A 17,026-nucleotide genomic window follows, 5' to 3' on the forward strand; every position below is an offset into this window, starting at 1 on the left:
GGGGGACAGAAAAGCTGAACTGGGACTGTCTTTGCAAACTGAGCAGCTGCCAAACAGTTCCAGGGAGAGCAGGAGGAAAAGGAAAGGCTGGAAGGAAAGGCAGAGGGGCTGCCAAAGGAAGCTGCCCGTGCCCCAGGAATTGTGCAGGTTGCCAGGCAGGTGGGTGATTGTGGGCATGGTGGGCATGAAGCAGGAGGGGCTGGAATGCAGCCCTTGGAGTGCCATCCCTGCACTCCTGACAGTGCCCAAACCTTCGGATTCCCGGGGGTCTGGTCAGCAATGGGTAAAATTCCCAACAGGTCCAGGAGGAGCACAAGGTTCAATATGAACACGGTGAGGCAGAGCCAGGGCTGGAGTGGGAGCGGGAGGGGAAAGGGGGAAATGAGGGAGGGAACAGGGAGCGAGTGGGACCTGCGGGGCACAAAGGAAAGTGTCACCTGCGGGGCACAAATGAAAGTGTCACCTGCAGGGCACACAGGACGTGGCAGCTACAGGGCACAAGGGACATGTCACCTGCAGGGCCCAAAGTGTCACCTGTGGGGCACAAAGGAAAGTGTCACCTGCAGGGCACAAGGGACGTGTCACCTGCAGGGCACAAAGGGCGTGCAACTGCAGGGCACAAGGGACATGTCACCCCACAGGGCACACAGGACGTGTCACCTGCAGGGCACAAGGGACGTGTCACCTGCAGGGCACAAAGGGCGTGTCACCTGCAGGACACAAGGGACGTGTCACCCGCAGGGCACACAGGACGTATCACCTGCAGGGCACAAGGGACGTGTCACCTGCAGGGCACAAAGGGCGTGCAGCTGCAGGGCACAAGGGACGTGTCACCCACAGGGCACACAGGACGCGTCACCTGCCGAACCGCTGAGGTGAATTCAGGGCTCTGGGCGGGAAGTGTTTGTCGGTTCTGCCTTTGCATTTAAAAACCACAACGAAAACAGTTTCAGTTTCACGTTCTGAGGGTCAAACCCCTCAAAGGGCAGCGGGGGCTGCTTTGGCTGTGTGAGAAACAAAGTCTCAACATCTGTAGGTTTTGTAAATAAACGTTTAATATCGATAGGAAAAGGAAGTGGCAGTGGGGGCGAGGAGGAAACTTTGTCTGCCAATCACACACTGGGCACAGGGTAAGTTTGGCTTTTATCTGCTACATTTATCTGCTACATATATCTATGACATTTATTTCCTACATTTATCTACTACAGACACATTCATTCTGCCTCATAAAACTTTGCACAATCCATTGTTAAGCAGTTTTAACATATATTTCCTTACACAGCCACAGCCAAGTTCCATTGGCCAATTTACAACCTCAGTAATGACTTCACTTTAAATTTCTCTCTGTCTTGATAAGCTCTCCAGGAGGATTCCACAGGTCAGGAAGCTGAGCAGGAGCCCCATGACCTGGGGGTGAGGCTGGGGTGGTGCTGGGAGTGAGAAGGAAACGAGAAAGGAGCTTAAAAACCAGTGTAATAATTGGAAAGAAAAGCTAAAAATATAGAAAGGGAGGAAAAAAAGCCAAAAGTAGAATAAAATTTCCTGGTGTCCCTCCCCATATCCCCCCACTCAGCTGCCTCCAGACACCCCAGCAAGGCTCAAGGAGGGCTTATCCAGTGTCCCCTGCAGTGGGGGGTCCCTGTGACCCCCAGTCTGTCCTGCCGTCCTGGTGACACCGATGGCTCTGTCCCTGACCCCTCGTCTTCACTGGGCGTGGTGGCAGAGGTGGCAGAGGTGGCAGCAGTGACAGAGGTGGCAGCAGTGGCAGAGGTGGCAGCAGTGACAGTGGTGTCCTCGGGGCTCAGAGGGTGTCAGTGGCCACAGCCATGGCCAGGGCTGCCAGGAGAAGCCCCCCAAGGTGTGGGATGTCCATGTGGGCACTGCTTCCTGTGGGGGCAAGAGAGGGGGGTCAGGGGGAACTGGCAGAAGGCTCAGGGGCACCCAGGGGGGATCTGGCAGATCCAAGGGGAGGTTGGGGCAGTTGGGGAGCTGTCCTGGCAGACTCAACTGTCCCACACCAAGCCACACCATGCCATGCCATGCCATGCCATGCCATGCCATGCCATGCCATCCCATCGCATCCCATCCCATCCCATCCCATCCCATCCCATCCCATCCCATCCCAATGCAATGGAATCCAATCCTCCCCAATTTAATCCACCCCACCCATCACCATCCAGTTCATCCCATGACATCCCCATCTCATCCCATTCCCCATCCCAATCCCAACCTCACACAATCCCATCCCATCCTAGCAGAGCTGATGGAACCTCCCAATGCCCAAACCCCACCACCCCCAGCCCCAGCCCCATCACACGCCCCCCTGTCCCAGCAGAGCTGGTGCCCTGGTGCCACCCCTGCCCTGTCCCTGCCCTCACCCATGGGTGTCCCCACCCCAGGGATGTCACCTCGGAGCCAGGCACAGCTGTATTTGCTGTGCATGCCGTGGGAGCTGAGCTGGATGAAGGTGGTGTCACTTTGGTGGGTGACACTGGTGACTCTGAAGGTCTCAAAGGGTGGGATAAGAACTTCCTCCTGCTGGGGCGTGAAGGAGAATTCCCGGATCTTGGCGCCGTGGCAGGTGTTCAGCTCAAAGAAGGTGTCAGTGCCGAACTCCTTGGCCACCTCTCTGTTCAGGGAGGTGGAGGCAAACTGGCCAAAGCGGATGATCTGACCAGGCTTGGCACTGAACCGGATTCCTCTGGTGCCCCTGTACACGTGGAGACAGCCAGGGTGGGACTTGTCCTTCCTCAGGTCACCCAGGGCCTCGGTCAGCAGGAAATGCATCACCTTGAAGTGGAAATTGTTCAGATAATCCTGTTGGGAGCGCCCACCCTCACGCACGGCTCTGTTGAACTCCCTGTAGAGATCCCTGTGTGCCATCGTGTATGCCATGAGGGCAATGGCCTGTTCCCTTCTTCGCAGTGACCCCAGGGGTTTGTGCCACGTGGCAGCTGCCTCAGCCCAAACCTGGGCATAGAGGCTGTTCAAGACAAACTCAAAGTGGTTGAGCATCGGCAGCTTCTTCATCATTTGTTCACTGCAGTCCCGGTACTGGTCATCGAAGGAGTTGGGGGCCATGTCCAGTGTCATCTCCTCAATGCCAGTGGCCAAAGTCCTGGCCAGCAGCACCAGCACCAGTGCCAGGAGCTCCATGGTGGGCAGAGACTCCCCAGGGACGCCCCTGGGCACTGTGGGGACGCAGGTGGGGACACGGCCGGTTCCTCTGGTGGGGGGTAGAGTGGGGAGGGTGAGTGGGGTCAGCCCGGGTACAGGGGGGGCACCACCGGCTGCACCCCCAGCCAGGAGACCCCAGCCACGTCCCAGCACTGCCCCGACCCCGGTCCTGGTGCCACGGGCCGTCGTGCCCCCGTGCCCAGCACCCCGGCCCCGTGTCCCCACGGGACCACTGCCCGCAGCGTGCCCTGTGCCCTGCAGGGGCTGTGGGGTCGGGGGGCTGCTCCTGCCCCTCCCTCAGCTCCTGCACGGGGCACGGGAGGCTGATCTGACTTTTCATAACCAGGATGGGCTGACTTGGATCCAGAACCTCCTCCCTGTATTTTCACTGTCCCTCCACAGCACTCGGAGCAGTCGCTGCCCCCTCTGAGTGCAGGGACAGGCAGGAACCCCCAGAAAAGCCCCTCTGCTCTTACCTGTGTGTGATGGGCTGAGAGAGCTCCGCAGAAACAGAAGCAAAAGCGAAAGTTGCACAAGCCAATTATAAACCCCCAAGATTTCGGCTGTATCCGGAGGGCAGAGCAGAGGGGCAGAATCCCCCCCTCCATTGCTGTCCATGCTGTGGGATCAGCCCAGCAAAAGGTTCCCATCAGGAAAACCACAACAGGGGGAACTCTGGGCTGAGAATCCCACTGGCTCTCAGTGACCATCCAAAGGGTGTCCCACCATCCTTGTTCTCCATCTCCCCTTCCCCCCTGCATCACACAATGTGTTTTTTTCCACATCCTGATGGACAGAAATCAGAGGCTTTTGTCTCCTGGCAGAAGGATAAGCTCCTTCCCTGCTGACCTGGATCCTCACTGGGCTGTCCTGGCACCATTCCCGGGGTCATTCCTGGGAGGAGAAAACAACACAAGGCTCAGGGGGTCTGTCCACACAGGTCACCCCTGGGTGGCTCCAGTTGTTTGACAGCTCAGACTGAGCACAAAGTGCCTTTCCCACTCAGCATGTCCCTGTTCTGGCTCCTTAAACTCAGCCCAGCTGAAGAGGAAAGATTTCTTTGGTGCCTCAGGGCCACTTTGGCCTGGCCATCCCTCAGCAGGAATCTCAGCCTCTCCTCCATGGAGCTCCTGCCCACGGCTGGTGCTGCTCCCAACACCTCTCTGGGGGTCCCCTCCCATCAGAACATCCAGAGAGAGGGAGACTCTTTGGGCACGTCAGGCAAGTGCAGCCTGAGGGATCCCAGGGGATGTTCACGTTGAGGTGTTTCTGTGTTCATACCCCTGGGGGGCTCAGCAAAAGGTGAATTTCCCCCCTTCCAGCTGGGGGTGAATTGAGCCTCGTCGTGTTCCCCACCTGGAATCATCCCAACCATTTCTGTCCCACCCAGCGCTGCCCTCCAGGAGTGGGACAGCCCTGAGTGTGAGTTCCCAGTTTGTCCAAGTCCAGCCCAGCATGGCTTAAAGGCCCACAGTTGTCACTCAGTCGCCTGTGACAAACCACAAGCCACAAACCACGAGTCTTCCGGCTCCTTCAGGGGCCAGACAAGAGCATTGAAGGTGTGTGGGAGGTTCACAGCTCTGTCCTAACCAACATTCTGACACTGAGGAGGGGCTGTGAGAGAGTGAAACCCCTCCTTGTGTCCCCTCTGTGCCCCCTGGCACTGCCCAGCTCGTGGTGTGGCAGCGCCCCCGTGCTTCCGCCTGCTGGTCAAACGCGGAACTGCAGCCGGGGCGCCGCGCCTGCGCAGTGGCGCTGCTTGGCCGCGCTCGCCGCTGCCCTCGCGGGGCAATTCCCGACCCACAACTGCACGGGAGTCACGGGAGGTGTGCGGGGTCAAGGGGAAAAGGCCCCTTATGTGAAAGAAAAAGAGTTTCCTGACTGAAACCGGAGTTTTTCCAGAAATAATTGTGTGCTGGTGCCTCTCTCCCTCCCCCTCGGGCCACTCCATGAGCTCAGAAATGCTCATCAGACCCCAACAAACAGCACCTGTGCCGAGCTCCTCTGCAGGTGAGCAGGAGCGCTGTCTGTCCCCGGGAACTCCTGCTGGTGAACCAGCTCCTGCTTTAAGGAGCAGAGGAAAGGATTTGGTTGCTTCCGTGTTTATTTTCTTCAGGTCAGGTGTTTTGGGGTCCGTGGGCACACCTGCACAGGTGAGCGTGGCAGGTTGTCCCGGCGGCGCCGGGGGCCTCGTGCTGGTGTGCCCAGTGCTGCCTGCTGGGCACACTGGTTCTCCCGGAGCAGCTGCTCCTGCTGGTCCTGCAGTCGCGTTTTGGCATCCCTGAGGAGCTGGGAGTGTTGGATGAGCTGCAGCAGCTCGTGGGGCAGGCGGCTGTTCCTGCAGTTTGGAGGAGAAAGTCCAGTTTCATCCCATTCCTCGTGCACAGACTCTGGTGTCTGGAGAGGCAGCTGCAGCCCAAACCAGTTATCTCCCATCCCAAACCAGTTATCTCCCATCCCAAACCAGGTATCTCCCATCCCCAACCAGTATCTCCCATCCCCAACCAGTATCTCCCATCCCAACCCAGTATCTCCCATCCCAACCCAGTATCTCCCATCCCAACCCAGTATCTCCCACTCCAAACCAGTATCTGCCCCCCAAACCAGTATCTCCCATCCCAAACCAATATCTGCCCCCAAACCAGTATCCCCCATCCCAAACCAGTATCCCCATCCCAAACCAGTATCCCCCACCCCAAACCAGTATCTCCCACCCCAAACCAGTATCTCCCACCCCAAACCAGTATCTCCCATCTCAAACCAGTATCTCCCATCTCAAACCAGTATCCCCCACCCCAAAACAGTATCCTCCACCCAAAACCAGTATCTCCATCCCAATTTCAGGAAATTCAGGATTTTAAACATTTTTAACAATCTTTTAATGAAATTCAGGAGGCTTTGACATTTTTAAGCATTAGTTTCAGGAGAATCCAGATTTTTAAATTATTTTCAAACTTTAATTTAATGAGATTCGCTTTTCAAACAGTTTTAAGCATTAATTTCAGGATTTCCTTAATTTTTGAGCTATTTATTTTGGTGCAGAATGCTGGAATTCAGCATTCAGAGCTGGAGTTCCATGAGTCCGATGGTTTTAATAAATATTTATAATTAAAAATTCCCAATGTTAGTGCAACTCGTGTGGATTTTTAAGGAAAAAATTCAGAATTCCAGTAAAAAAAACCATAATAAATCCACTAAAAATCGCAGCACAGGCTGAACTGGTGGTGGAATGTGGGGGGGCAAAGAGCAGTTTGGTGAGGGTGTTATAAAGGACCACCCAAATAGCCAATCCTTCGGTATAAAAGGGCAGTTTAATTTTATAACTAATGAAAGCTCTAGAGTAACCAGCCCTGGGTGCCCTGGGGGTCTCTGCTCCATCAGTGACACCATCTGAGCTCGCAGGCTCCTTTTTTATACAGTCAAAGCAGGTTTATTTTTAACCAGTTCCAGTAAATTATTTTCTTCTTTCTTCCTTTTGAGATCCTTTCATCCCATTCTGGGTGTTGCATCTTAGTGGTCGTGGGGGCTGGTTCTCTGGTGTGATTCTTAACTTAAAATTTAACTAGAGACAATCTTGTTATTTTAAGCCTTATTTATTTGTTATTCTTCCTTATCTTGATTGGGTTTAGTTCTCTATTGTATTCAGGTATTCTCAGATTATCTTTGGTCTGCACTGTATTTATTTGACTTCAAAAGGCTGCGTGGTTATTAACTTTAGTTCTTTTCTTTTTCTACTTTTTATGCATTATTTGATAAGCTCACAGACATTCTGTTGCTAAATCTTTACCCCATCAGGCTACACAGAAGTCTCGTTATGTTCTTGACACGAATTAGGTCCTGTATTTATCACCGGGGTGTGTGGAGGTCAGAGAATTCCCAAATGCCCGGGAGAAAAGCCCCAGATAGGGAATTGTCCAGAGCTTGGGCTTTGAAGGCACTGACCGTTCCCTCTCCCGGGTTTTCCAGCGGCTTTCCCGGTGCCGCCGCTCCCGGATCGGGGGGTTTGAGAGCCACGTCCGTGGGGACGGCACAGCGGAGGCGAGGAGGGGGTTACCCGGGGGATGCCATTCCCTGGAAAACTCTGGGAGTGAACCTCGGGACGGGGAATGTGGGGGCCTTCAGGGACTGGGGAGCCCCCTGGGTGGGGGGTCCTGAGCCCGCTCTGTCACCCCTTGCCCGCGGCACCGCCCACCGGGTGGCCCGGGGGGTTTGCTGGTGGATCCCGGTGGGGCCGTGGGAGTGCTGGGGGGTGCTGGGGGATGCTGGGGTGTGCCGAGGGACTGCTGGAGGGTGCTGAGAGGTGCCAGGGAGTCCCGGGGGGTCCAAGGGGGTCCCAGGGGGGTACTGGGGGGTGCTGAGAAGTGATGGGAGGTTCCGAGGACTCCCTGGGGAGTGCTGGAGGGTGCAAGGGGGTCCCGGAGAATCCAAGAGGGTGCTGGGGTGGCCGGGTGGTCCTGGGGAGTGCTGGGGGGGAGAGGCCGGGTGGTCCTGGGGGGTGCTGGGGTGGTCCCAGGGGGTTCGAGGGGCTGCTGGGGGGTGTTGAGAGGTGCCAGGAGGTCCCGGGGGGTCAAAGGGGGTAGCCGGGGTTGCTGAGAGGTGCTGGGCGGTCCCGGAGGATCCAGGGGGGTCCGACGGGGTGCTGGGGGGGGCTGAGAGGTGCCGAGGGTGTCCAGGGCTGTGGCAGGGGGTGCTGAGAGATGTTGAGAGGTTCTGAGGAGTGCCTGGGGGGTGCTAAGAGGTGCCAGAGGAGTCCCGAGGGGTTCTGAGGAGTCCCTGGGGGGTGATGAGGTGTGCTGGGGGGTGCCAGGGGGTCCAAGGGGGTGCTGAGGGGTGCTGGGGGGTGCAGCGGGATCCAAGGGAATGCTGGGGAGGTGCTGAGAGGTGCTGGGGAGTCCCAGGGGTTCCAAGGCGGTAGCAGGGGGTGCTGGGGGGTGCCAGCCGCGTCCGTGGGGACGGCCCAGGTGGGGCGGCGGTGGGGGAGGCTCCCCGGGGGATTCCATTCCCTGGAAAACTCTGGGAGCGACCCTCGTGCCGGGGGTGTGGGGGTCTTTAGGGACCGCGAAGCCCCTGGGTGCGGGATCCTGAGCCCGATCTGTCCCCCCCTGCCCGCGGCACCACCCACCGGCGGGCCGGGGGGGTCCGAAGGGGTGCTGGGGGGTGCTGAGAGGTGCTGGGGGGTCCCGGGTTTCCCAAGGGGATAGCCGGGAGGTGCTGGGAGGTCCTGGGGGGATGCTGAGGGGTGCTGAGAGGTGCCAGGAGGTCTCGGGAGGTCCGAGGGGGTGGCCGGGGGTGCTGGGAGGTCCCGGAGGGTCCGAGGTGCTGCTGGGGGGTACTGGGGGGTGCTGGGGTGTCCCGAGGGGCTGCTGGGGGGTGCTAAGAGGTGCCAGGGAGTCCCGGGAGGTCCAAGGGGGTAGCTGGAGTTGCTGAGACGTGCTGGGCGGTCCCGGAGGATCCAGGGGGGTCCGAGGGGGTGCTGGGGGATGCTGAGAGGTGCTGGGGGGCTCCGAGGGGTTCTGAGGAGTCCCTGAGGGATGCTGAGGTGTGCTGGGGGGTGCCAGGGGGTTCAAGGGGGTGCTGAGGGGTCCCGAGGCGTTCAGAGGAGTCCCTGGGGGTGCTGGAGGGTGCCAGGGAGTCCCGGCGGATCCAAGGGACTGCTGGGGGTGCTGGGGGGGGGCAGGGGGTCCCAAAGGGTTCTGAGGAGTCCCTGGGGGGTGATGAGGTGTGCTGGGGAGTGCCAGAGGGGTCCAAGGGGGTGCTGAGGGGTGCCGGGGGGTGCAGGGGGATCCAAGGGAGTGGTGGTGGGTGCCAGGGATTTACCAGGAGGCACTGGCAGGTTCTGGGGAGTCCTGTGACATGCCAGTGGGTACCGAGGGTACCAGGGGGTCCCGGAGGTTACTGTGGCATTCAGGGGGGTGCTGTGGGGTCTTGGGGACTGCTGAGGGTCTCTGGGGTCTCTGGGCTGGGTGCCGGGAGGAGCCAGGGAGGGCTGGGGAGGTTCTGGGAGTACTGGGGAATGCCGAAGGGTCCTGGGAGGGTACTGGGGGATGCTGAGAGGTGCTGGAGGTCCTGCGGGGTCCTCGAGGGTACTGGAGGGTACCGGGGGATCCCGGGGGGTGCTGGAGGGCTCTGGGGGCACCAGGGGGTACCAGGGAATGCCGAAGGGTCCTGGGGGGTGCTGAGAGGTGCTGGGGGTCTTGTGGGATGCTCGAGGGTACCGGGGGGTACCGAGGAATTATGGGGGGTGCTGGAGGGTCCTGGGATGCTGGGGAGGCTGCCAGGAGTGCTGGGGTGGCGCCAGAGAGTCCTGGCAGGTACCAGGGGGTCCCGAGGGTTCCTGGGGGGGGGGGGGGGGGGGGGCGGGGGGAAAGGACAAAAGAGCCCGTGGCAGAGGGACTGGAGTGCCTGAGGTGCCAGGGGGTGTGGGTGGACCCATTCCTGCCCATCCTGGGGCATCAATCAAAATAACTGGAACTCAAACTGCAAGTGCTCTGTGGAAAACACAAAAGGAAGCATCAGAAACTGGGGGAATTCAGCTCAGAACCAAAAGCCTTTAGACCCGATGTTGGTCTCACAAGGGGACTTTGTACCATCATAAGTCAGCAGTTACTGTGTACAAATTGACCAAACCCAGAAGGAAGTGACTCATCCAGGTACAATTTGGGAACCTGTCGGGGTCTTACATGAAATCCCAAAGGACAAAACTTCCTGAAGGTTCCAGAGTTGTTGGAAAAGCTCCTCCTGGTTCCCAGACCTCTCTCAATGTGTCCAATGAGTTGCAGTTTGATAGTGGTGACCAGAGTCTTCATGTGCATTTTTGTGCTGCTGCATTGTGGGATTACAGGTGGAAACAGGATTTTAAAGGGAATAAAAGAACAAAGGGGGGAAAGGAGGATTCCAAGAAAGATTCTTGACAGCCTCAAAGGAGAGGAAATATTGGAAAAATTTCAATTGTAACAAACAAGTGTTTAAGCCTTGTGAGTTCCTTCAGCTTTAACCCTCAGGGTTCAGTCCTGTATCCTCCCAAACCATTAATTAATGTGTACAAGGGGATGTCTGAGCCTGGAGAATAAAGGCTGGGCCTGAGCATCGCTGAGAAGGTGTATCTGGGCCAGACCACAGAGCTGGGATGAATTCAAGGAGAAGAAAGTGTCGTTTTTAGGGTCCTGTGACCATGAAATGATAATTTGAGGAATGGGGTGTTCCCCAAACAACCACCAGAGACGGTCAAGTGACCCCTGCTCTGACTGAGCTCTGTTCTTCCAGACTTTGAAATGTGAAATTGGGAAAAAGTGATTAATGCACTGATTTTTATGGAAGCCAGAGAGTCCTGAGCCCTTGTTAGGAAGAGACATTCTGAGCGATGTAGAAGCACAAATAACTTCTGAGAAAAGGGAAAACAAAAGTTCCTATCCCTGAAAATGAGGCTCTGGGAGCCCAAGTTCTTACCCTGCAGTGACATGAACCACTGGAAGGAGAAATCCTGGCTGAGGTGGCAAAGGTGCTTGTTCCCTTGAATAGGCTACGGATGTCCCAGAATGTCCAAGATCAGCAGAACCTCTGGGAGTGTCACTAAAACCTAAACCAAAGCAGGGAGGCAGAAACAATTCCCTGTAAAACACAGAGGGAAGAGAGGGTTGGAAAATTAATGAATATATTTCAATGTCCTGGACTGTTGGTGGGCCTGTGTGTGGGAGGAGGATGGTGACAGGACCTGCTGAGGTGACACGAGTGTCATGTCCCCCCCAGGTGCTGCTGGGGTCGATGTGAGGGTGGCACATCCTGGGGTCCATGGGCTGCACCCACCTGCAAGTGAGTGGGGACACAGTGACAGCACTGGGGGGGCACCCAGTGTGTGTCCTCATGTCCCTGTGCCCCCTGTGTCCATGTCCATGTGTCCCTTGTGCCAGCCAACACCACCATCTGTGCCATGCAGCTGACCCTGGTGCTCTGGTGGGTCCGGGGGTGCCTCTGGGGTGGGCAGTGACTCTGTGTGTGTGTCTGTGTGTCCCTGTGCCAGGTCAGGCCACCATCTGTGCCATTAAGCTGACCCTGGTGCTCTGGTGCCTCTGGGAGTTCCTGCAGGACCAGCACAGGGACTTGGTGGCCTTCAACGTCCTCTGCAGGAACCTCAACTTCAACAACCATTCCCATCATGGGGACTGGGGGGACTGGGGTGAGGGGCACAGAACCCCCAGCTGGCTCCCCACTCCTCTCAGGGAGTTGGAGAGAGTGAGAAGGTCCCCCCTGATCCTCCATTTCTCCAGGCTGAGCCCCCCAGCTCCCTCAGCTGCTCCCGGTGTGACCATGGGCCAAGACCTCGTGTAGAAGCTGTTGGTGGAGAACTTGGAGTGGTTGAGCACCAACAGGTCCTTCACCACTTCAGAGTGGCAGCCCCAGATCACTGAAGGTGTGGGGGGCTCTCCTGGCAGTCCTGGCCATGGCTGTGGCCACTGACACTCTCTGAGAAATGAGGACACCCCTGTCACTGCTGCCACCTCTGCCACTGCCACTGCTCATCGAAGGTGTGGAGGGCTGGTACCTCAGCAGTGCCATCTCCCCAACATTCCAACCCCCATCAGCAGGGCCGGGGCTGGGCAAGGTGTTGGGGAGGGGACACAGGGACACAGCCTGAACAGGTGACACCCCAGGTGATCCCAAGGATATTCCAGGCTGTAGGACCTTGGCTAAGATAAGGAAGTTCAGGAAAGGTGGAGGAAGGGAGGGGCATTCCTTATATATGATCTTTGCCTTCGCTGAAACAGCTTCATGTTCTGGAGCCCAGATCTCTGGGATGTGAGTGGGTACCACCGGCTGAAGGGAAATAGAGATCAAATATTTGAGTTTTCATTGGCCTTGTTCAGCCTTTCACTTCTGCTTCTGTTTTAGCCAACTCATCTCAGCCCATCATCCCCAGGTAGGATCAGAGGAGCTTTATCACGGTTGATCGGTGGGTTCCTGCCTGTCCCTGGGGCACGCGGGGCTGCTCTGGGTGCTGTGGGGGGACAGTAAAATTCCCTGGGAGCAGGAAGGGGGTCTGGATCCAGCCCTGGCCATCCCGGCTATAAAGAGCCGGAGCAGCCCCGTGTGCCCTGTGCAAGAGCTGAGGGAGGGGCAGGAGCAGCCCCCTGACCCCACAGCCCCTGCAGGGCACAGGGCACGCTGCGGGCAGTGGTCCCGGGGGGACGCCGGGCAGTGTGGGGGTCCGGGGCCGGGGTGCTGGGCACGGGGGCACGACGGCCCATGGCACCAGGGCCGGGGTTGGGGCAGTGCTGGGATGTGGCCGGGGGGCTCCTGGCTGGGGGTACAGCCGGTGGTGCCCCCCTGTGCCCGGACTGACCCCACTGCCCCTCCCCACTCTACCCCCACCCAGAGGAACCGGCCGTGTCCCCACCTGTGTCCCCACAGTGCCCAGGGGTGTCCCTGAGGAGTCTCTGCCCACCATGGATCTCCTGCCACTGGTGCTGGTGCTGCTGGCTGGGACTTTGGCCACTGGCATTGTGCAGATGGCACTGGACATGGCCCCCAACTCCTTCGATGACCAGTACCTGAATTGCCGCCCAGAAATGTGGATGAAGCTGTGGGTGCTCCACCGCTCTGAGGTTTTCTCCAACAGCCTCTATGCCCAGGTTTGGAGAGAGGCGTCTGCCAAGTGGCCCAGACCCCTGAGGACACTGCAAAGAAAGGAACAGGCCATTGCACTCCTGGCATACACGATGCCAAGAGATCTCTATAAGAAGTTCAACAGTGATGTGCGTGAGGGTGGGCACTCCCGATGGAAGTATCTCAACACCTTCCACTTCAAGGTGATGCATTTCCTGCTGACCGCGGCCCTGAGTGACCTGAGGAAGGACAAGTCCCACCCTCGCTGTCTCCACGTGTACAGGGGTATAAAAAACATCCGGTTCACTGCCATGCCTGGCCAGATCATTCGCTTTGGCCATTTCACTTCCACCTCCCTGAACAGAGAGAAGGCCAAGAGATTTGGCACTGACACCTTCTTTGAGCTGAAGACCTGCCATGGCGCCAAGATCTGGGACTTCTCCTTCTTTAAAGGGGAGTATGAAGTTCTCATCCCACCCTTTGAGACCTTCAGGGTCACCCATGTCAGTGACACCAAGGATGGTACCTATATCCAGCTCGAACCCAGCGGCTTGTACAGCAACTACAGCTGTGCCTGGCTCCGAGGTGACAGCCCTGGGGTGGGGACACCCATGGGTGGGGGCAGGGACAGGGCAGGGGTGGCACCAGGGCACCAGCTCTGCTGGGATGGGGGGGTCTGAGATAGGGCCGGGGCTGGGGGCGGTGGGGTTTAGGCATTGGGACACTCCCTCAGCTCTGCTGGGATGGGAGGGGATTGTGTGAGGTTGGGATTGGGATGGGGAATGGGATGAGATGGGGATGTCGTGGGATAAACTGGATGGTGATGGCTGGGGTGGATTGGATTGTGTTGGATTGGATTGAGATGGGATGGGATGGGATGGGATGGGATGGGATGGGATGGGATGGGATGGGATGGGATGGGATGGGATGGGATGGGATGCGATGGGATGGCATGGCATGGCATGGCATGGCATGGCATGGCATGGTGTGGCTTGGTGTGGGACAGTTGAGTCTGCCAGGACAGCTCCCCAACTGCCCCAACCTCCCCTTGGATCTGCCAGATCCCCCCTGGGTGCCCCTGAGCCTTCTGCCAGTTCCCCCTGACCCCCCTCTCCTGTCCCCACAGGAAGCAGTGCCCACATGGACATCCCACACCTTGGGGGGCTTCTCCTGGCAGCCCTGGCCATGGCTGTGGCCACTGACACCCTCTGAGCCCCGAGGACACCACTGTCACTGCTGCCACCTCTTTCACTGCTGCCACCACACCCAGTGAAGATGAGGGGTCAGGGACGGAGCCATCGGTGTCACCAGGACGGCAGGACAGCCTGGGGGTCACAGGGACCCCCCACTGCAGGGGAACACTGGACAAGCCCTCCCTGAGCCTTGCTGGGGTGTCAGGGGGCAGCTGAGTCAGGGGGTCATGGAGAGGGACAGCAGGAAATTTTATTCTACTTTTGGGTTTTTTTCCTCCCTTTCTGTATTTTTAGCTCTTCTTTCCAATTATTACACTGGATTTTAAGCTCCTTTCTCGTTTCCTTCTCACTCCCAGCACCACCCCAGCCTCACCCCCAGGTCATGGGGCTCCTGCGCAGCTTCCTGACCTGTGGAATCTTCCTGGATAGCTTATCAAGAAAGAGAAATTTAGAGTGAAGTCATTACTGAGGTTGTAAATTGGAACTTGGCTGTGGCTGTGTAAGGAAATATATGTTAAAACTGCTTAACAATGTATTGTGCAAAGTTTTATGAGGCAGAATGAATGTGTCTGTAGTAGATAAATGTAGGAAATAAATGTAGTAAATAAATGTAGCAGATAAAAGCCAAACTTACCCTGTGCTCGGTGTGTGATTGGCAGACAAAGTTTCCTCCTCCCGCCCAGCGCCACTTCCTTTTCCTATCGATATTAAACTTTTATTTACAAAACCTACAGAGGTTGAGACTTTGTTTCTCACGCAGCCAAAGCAGCCCCCGCTGCCCTTTGAGGGGTTTGACCCTCAGAACGTGAAACTGAAACTGTTTTCGTTGTGGTTTTTAAATGCAAAGGCAGAACCGACAAACACTTCTCGCCCAGAGCCCTGAATTCACCTCAGCAGTTCGGCAGGTGACACGTCCTGTGTGCCCTGTGGGGTGACACGTCCTGTGTGCCCTGCAGGTGACACTTTGTGCCCTGCAGGTGACACTTTCCTTTGTGCCCTGGGGGTGACACGTCCTTTGTGCCCTGCAGGTGACACTTTCATTTGTGTCCTGCAGGTGACATGTCCTTTGTGCCCTGCAGGTGACACGTCCCCTCCTCAGTGACAGAATGTTGGTTAGGACAGAGCTGTGAACCTCCCACACACCTTCAATGCTCTTGTCTGGCCCCTGAAGGAGCCGGAAGACTCGTGGTTTGTGGTTTGTGGTTTGTCACAGGCGATTGAGACGATTTCTTCTACCTTTTCACAGACTGTCTTCTGACCTGCTAACACTTTATTTTATTAAATCTTTACTCCAACCAAAAGGCTGTCAATAAAAAGAAGTCAAATGCATGTAAAGTAAATGTTCTTTCCAATTATTGGTTGTAACTTAGTGGAGGACATAATAAAATATAGTCAACTAAAAGAGAAATTAGAATAAAAGGGAATTCCTTCTTTCCCTATCCTTGCGAAGGCTTACAGTGAATAAGTATTTCCTGGGGTGTTTTACCACTTCACTGCGATTACTAAAACATTGTGTGTGTGTGTGTGTGTCTCAGCTTGGTGAACGAAGAATTGGGAGGGGCTCTCCCCACGTGGGTGTGCCCTTCCAGCCTGCGCAGTGGATTTTAGGTGAGGCTCAGCGTGCGTAGAACTGGCCCCACCGTTTAAGTCCTGAGGTTCATCTGCCACGGCCGAGCGAGCTTGGATGGTGCCAGTGAAGTCCTCAGGACTAGAACCTACAACACCCGGCATTTCCCAGGAGGTCTCTCATCCGAGTACTAACCGGGGCTGACCCTGCTCAGCTTCCAAGATCTGACGGGATCGGATGTCAGGGAGGCATTGAACTGCCTACTAAAACATTACTTATAGCGCAAAAACGTTCTGCTTAATTAATTCTGAAGAGCCCTGGTATAATTTACCATTTCTTTTTAGCTTTCGTTGTAAAGGTAGCTTAAAGACGATGCTCTAGAGTATTCTACCTCTTATGAAGTTACTGTTTATTTTCTCTGTAATTAGTGGAGAAGAAAGCAGTTTGTAGCACAATTAAAATGAGATATGAATACTTGATTTAGGCAAAGGGAAATTATGTTCAAAAAGTGTTGATAATAAAGGAAATGCAGAATTACTAATTGAATTTAGATGGTGTTGTAGTTTGGGATTATTATGTAAATTCTCTCCCCTGCCACTTAACTGCCCAGGCCAGCGGTTAACAAAAGAAGCAGTTAACTGTTGATCGCTTGGGTGGGGGCAGGTTTGTCTCTTTTGGGTTTTTTTTTGGGTATTCTTCCCAGTCTTGGCTCGGCGGAACGCGGGAGTGGGGGCTCCAAGGAGGCAGGCTGCCCTGCTGGTTACTGCTGGGGTTTTCCTGGCTGTCTCGCTGCTGCCTGCCCCGGACTACTTTTCGTGCCGCGCTGCTGCTGCTGCTGCCTGCCTTGGATTTGCTTCTGGTTGCTCGTACCTTTCTGTTTCTTGGATGGGGAACACAGGGGGAAGAGACTGAGTCCATCTGAAAGCTCAATGCTCGTTTGTCTCGCTGGAGAGGGACTGAAACTCACTCTGCAGCCAGCGGGGCTGTGACATGGACACTTAAGTATAACTTTTCCTCCCGGAGGAAAACCTGCTGGGTTTTGTTGTTGTTTTATTTTTTTTGCTTTCTCTTGTGGTGTTGGGGAAGTCAGTTGCACTGGTCTGTTTATATATATATATATATATATATATATATATATCAGTTATCCTTCTTGTATTAAAATTCCTTTTCTTAAATTTGATAAAGAGTGGTGTGATTATCGTGGAGGAGGCCCCTCCCCTGCTTGTGGGTAAAACATTTTGGTTTTTTCCCCTCAAACCGAGACAGATGGGTCAAGTTCAGTGAAATGCACGTGGCCATCAGAGAGCTTCTCCAGGAAAACCATAACATTCACACAGGGATGATAAATATAAAGCAGCATAACGCGAGGTAGCGTTCAGTGCGATTGTACAATGTAATCTTACAATGGAATAAGTGCAGGGATACATCTGTACTTCACAGTAATTATCTCATTCACACTGATGACCACCACATCCAAGCAATCACACTC

General features: G+C 55.8%; 2 protein-coding genes across 2 annotated transcripts; one reads left to right on the forward strand and one right to left on the reverse strand.

Moving 5' to 3' along the window:
- Window positions 1-1,044: 1,044 nt before the first annotated feature.
- On the reverse strand, window positions 1,045-3,676 carry LOC139685229 (NAD(P)(+)--arginine ADP-ribosyltransferase 1-like). The gene is made up of 3 exons (XM_071581881.1): window positions 3,654-3,676; window positions 2,409-3,226; window positions 1,045-1,887 (listed from the first exon to the last, which is right to left on the reverse strand). The coding sequence occupies exons 2-3, from the start codon at window positions 3,154-3,156 to the stop codon at window positions 1,802-1,804; spliced, it is 834 nt and encodes a 277-aa protein (XP_071437982.1). The 5' UTR covers window positions 3,157-3,226; window positions 3,654-3,676; the 3' UTR covers window positions 1,045-1,801.
- Window positions 3,677-12,617: 8,941 nt separating this feature from the next.
- LOC139685225 (NAD(P)(+)--arginine ADP-ribosyltransferase 2-like) lies at window positions 12,618-13,989 on the forward strand. The gene is made up of 2 exons (XM_071581863.1): window positions 12,618-13,362; window positions 13,904-13,989. The coding sequence occupies exons 1-2, from the start codon at window positions 12,618-12,620 to the stop codon at window positions 13,987-13,989; spliced, it is 831 nt and encodes a 276-aa protein (XP_071437964.1).
- The last annotated feature ends 3,037 nt before the right edge of the window (window positions 13,990-17,026 follow it).

Source organism: Pithys albifrons, unplaced genomic scaffold (assembly GCF_047495875.1).
Source record: "Pithys albifrons albifrons isolate INPA30051 unplaced genomic scaffold, PitAlb_v1 scaffold_45, whole genome shotgun sequence".
NCBI lineage: Eukaryota > Metazoa > Chordata > Aves > Passeriformes > Thamnophilidae > Pithys > Pithys albifrons.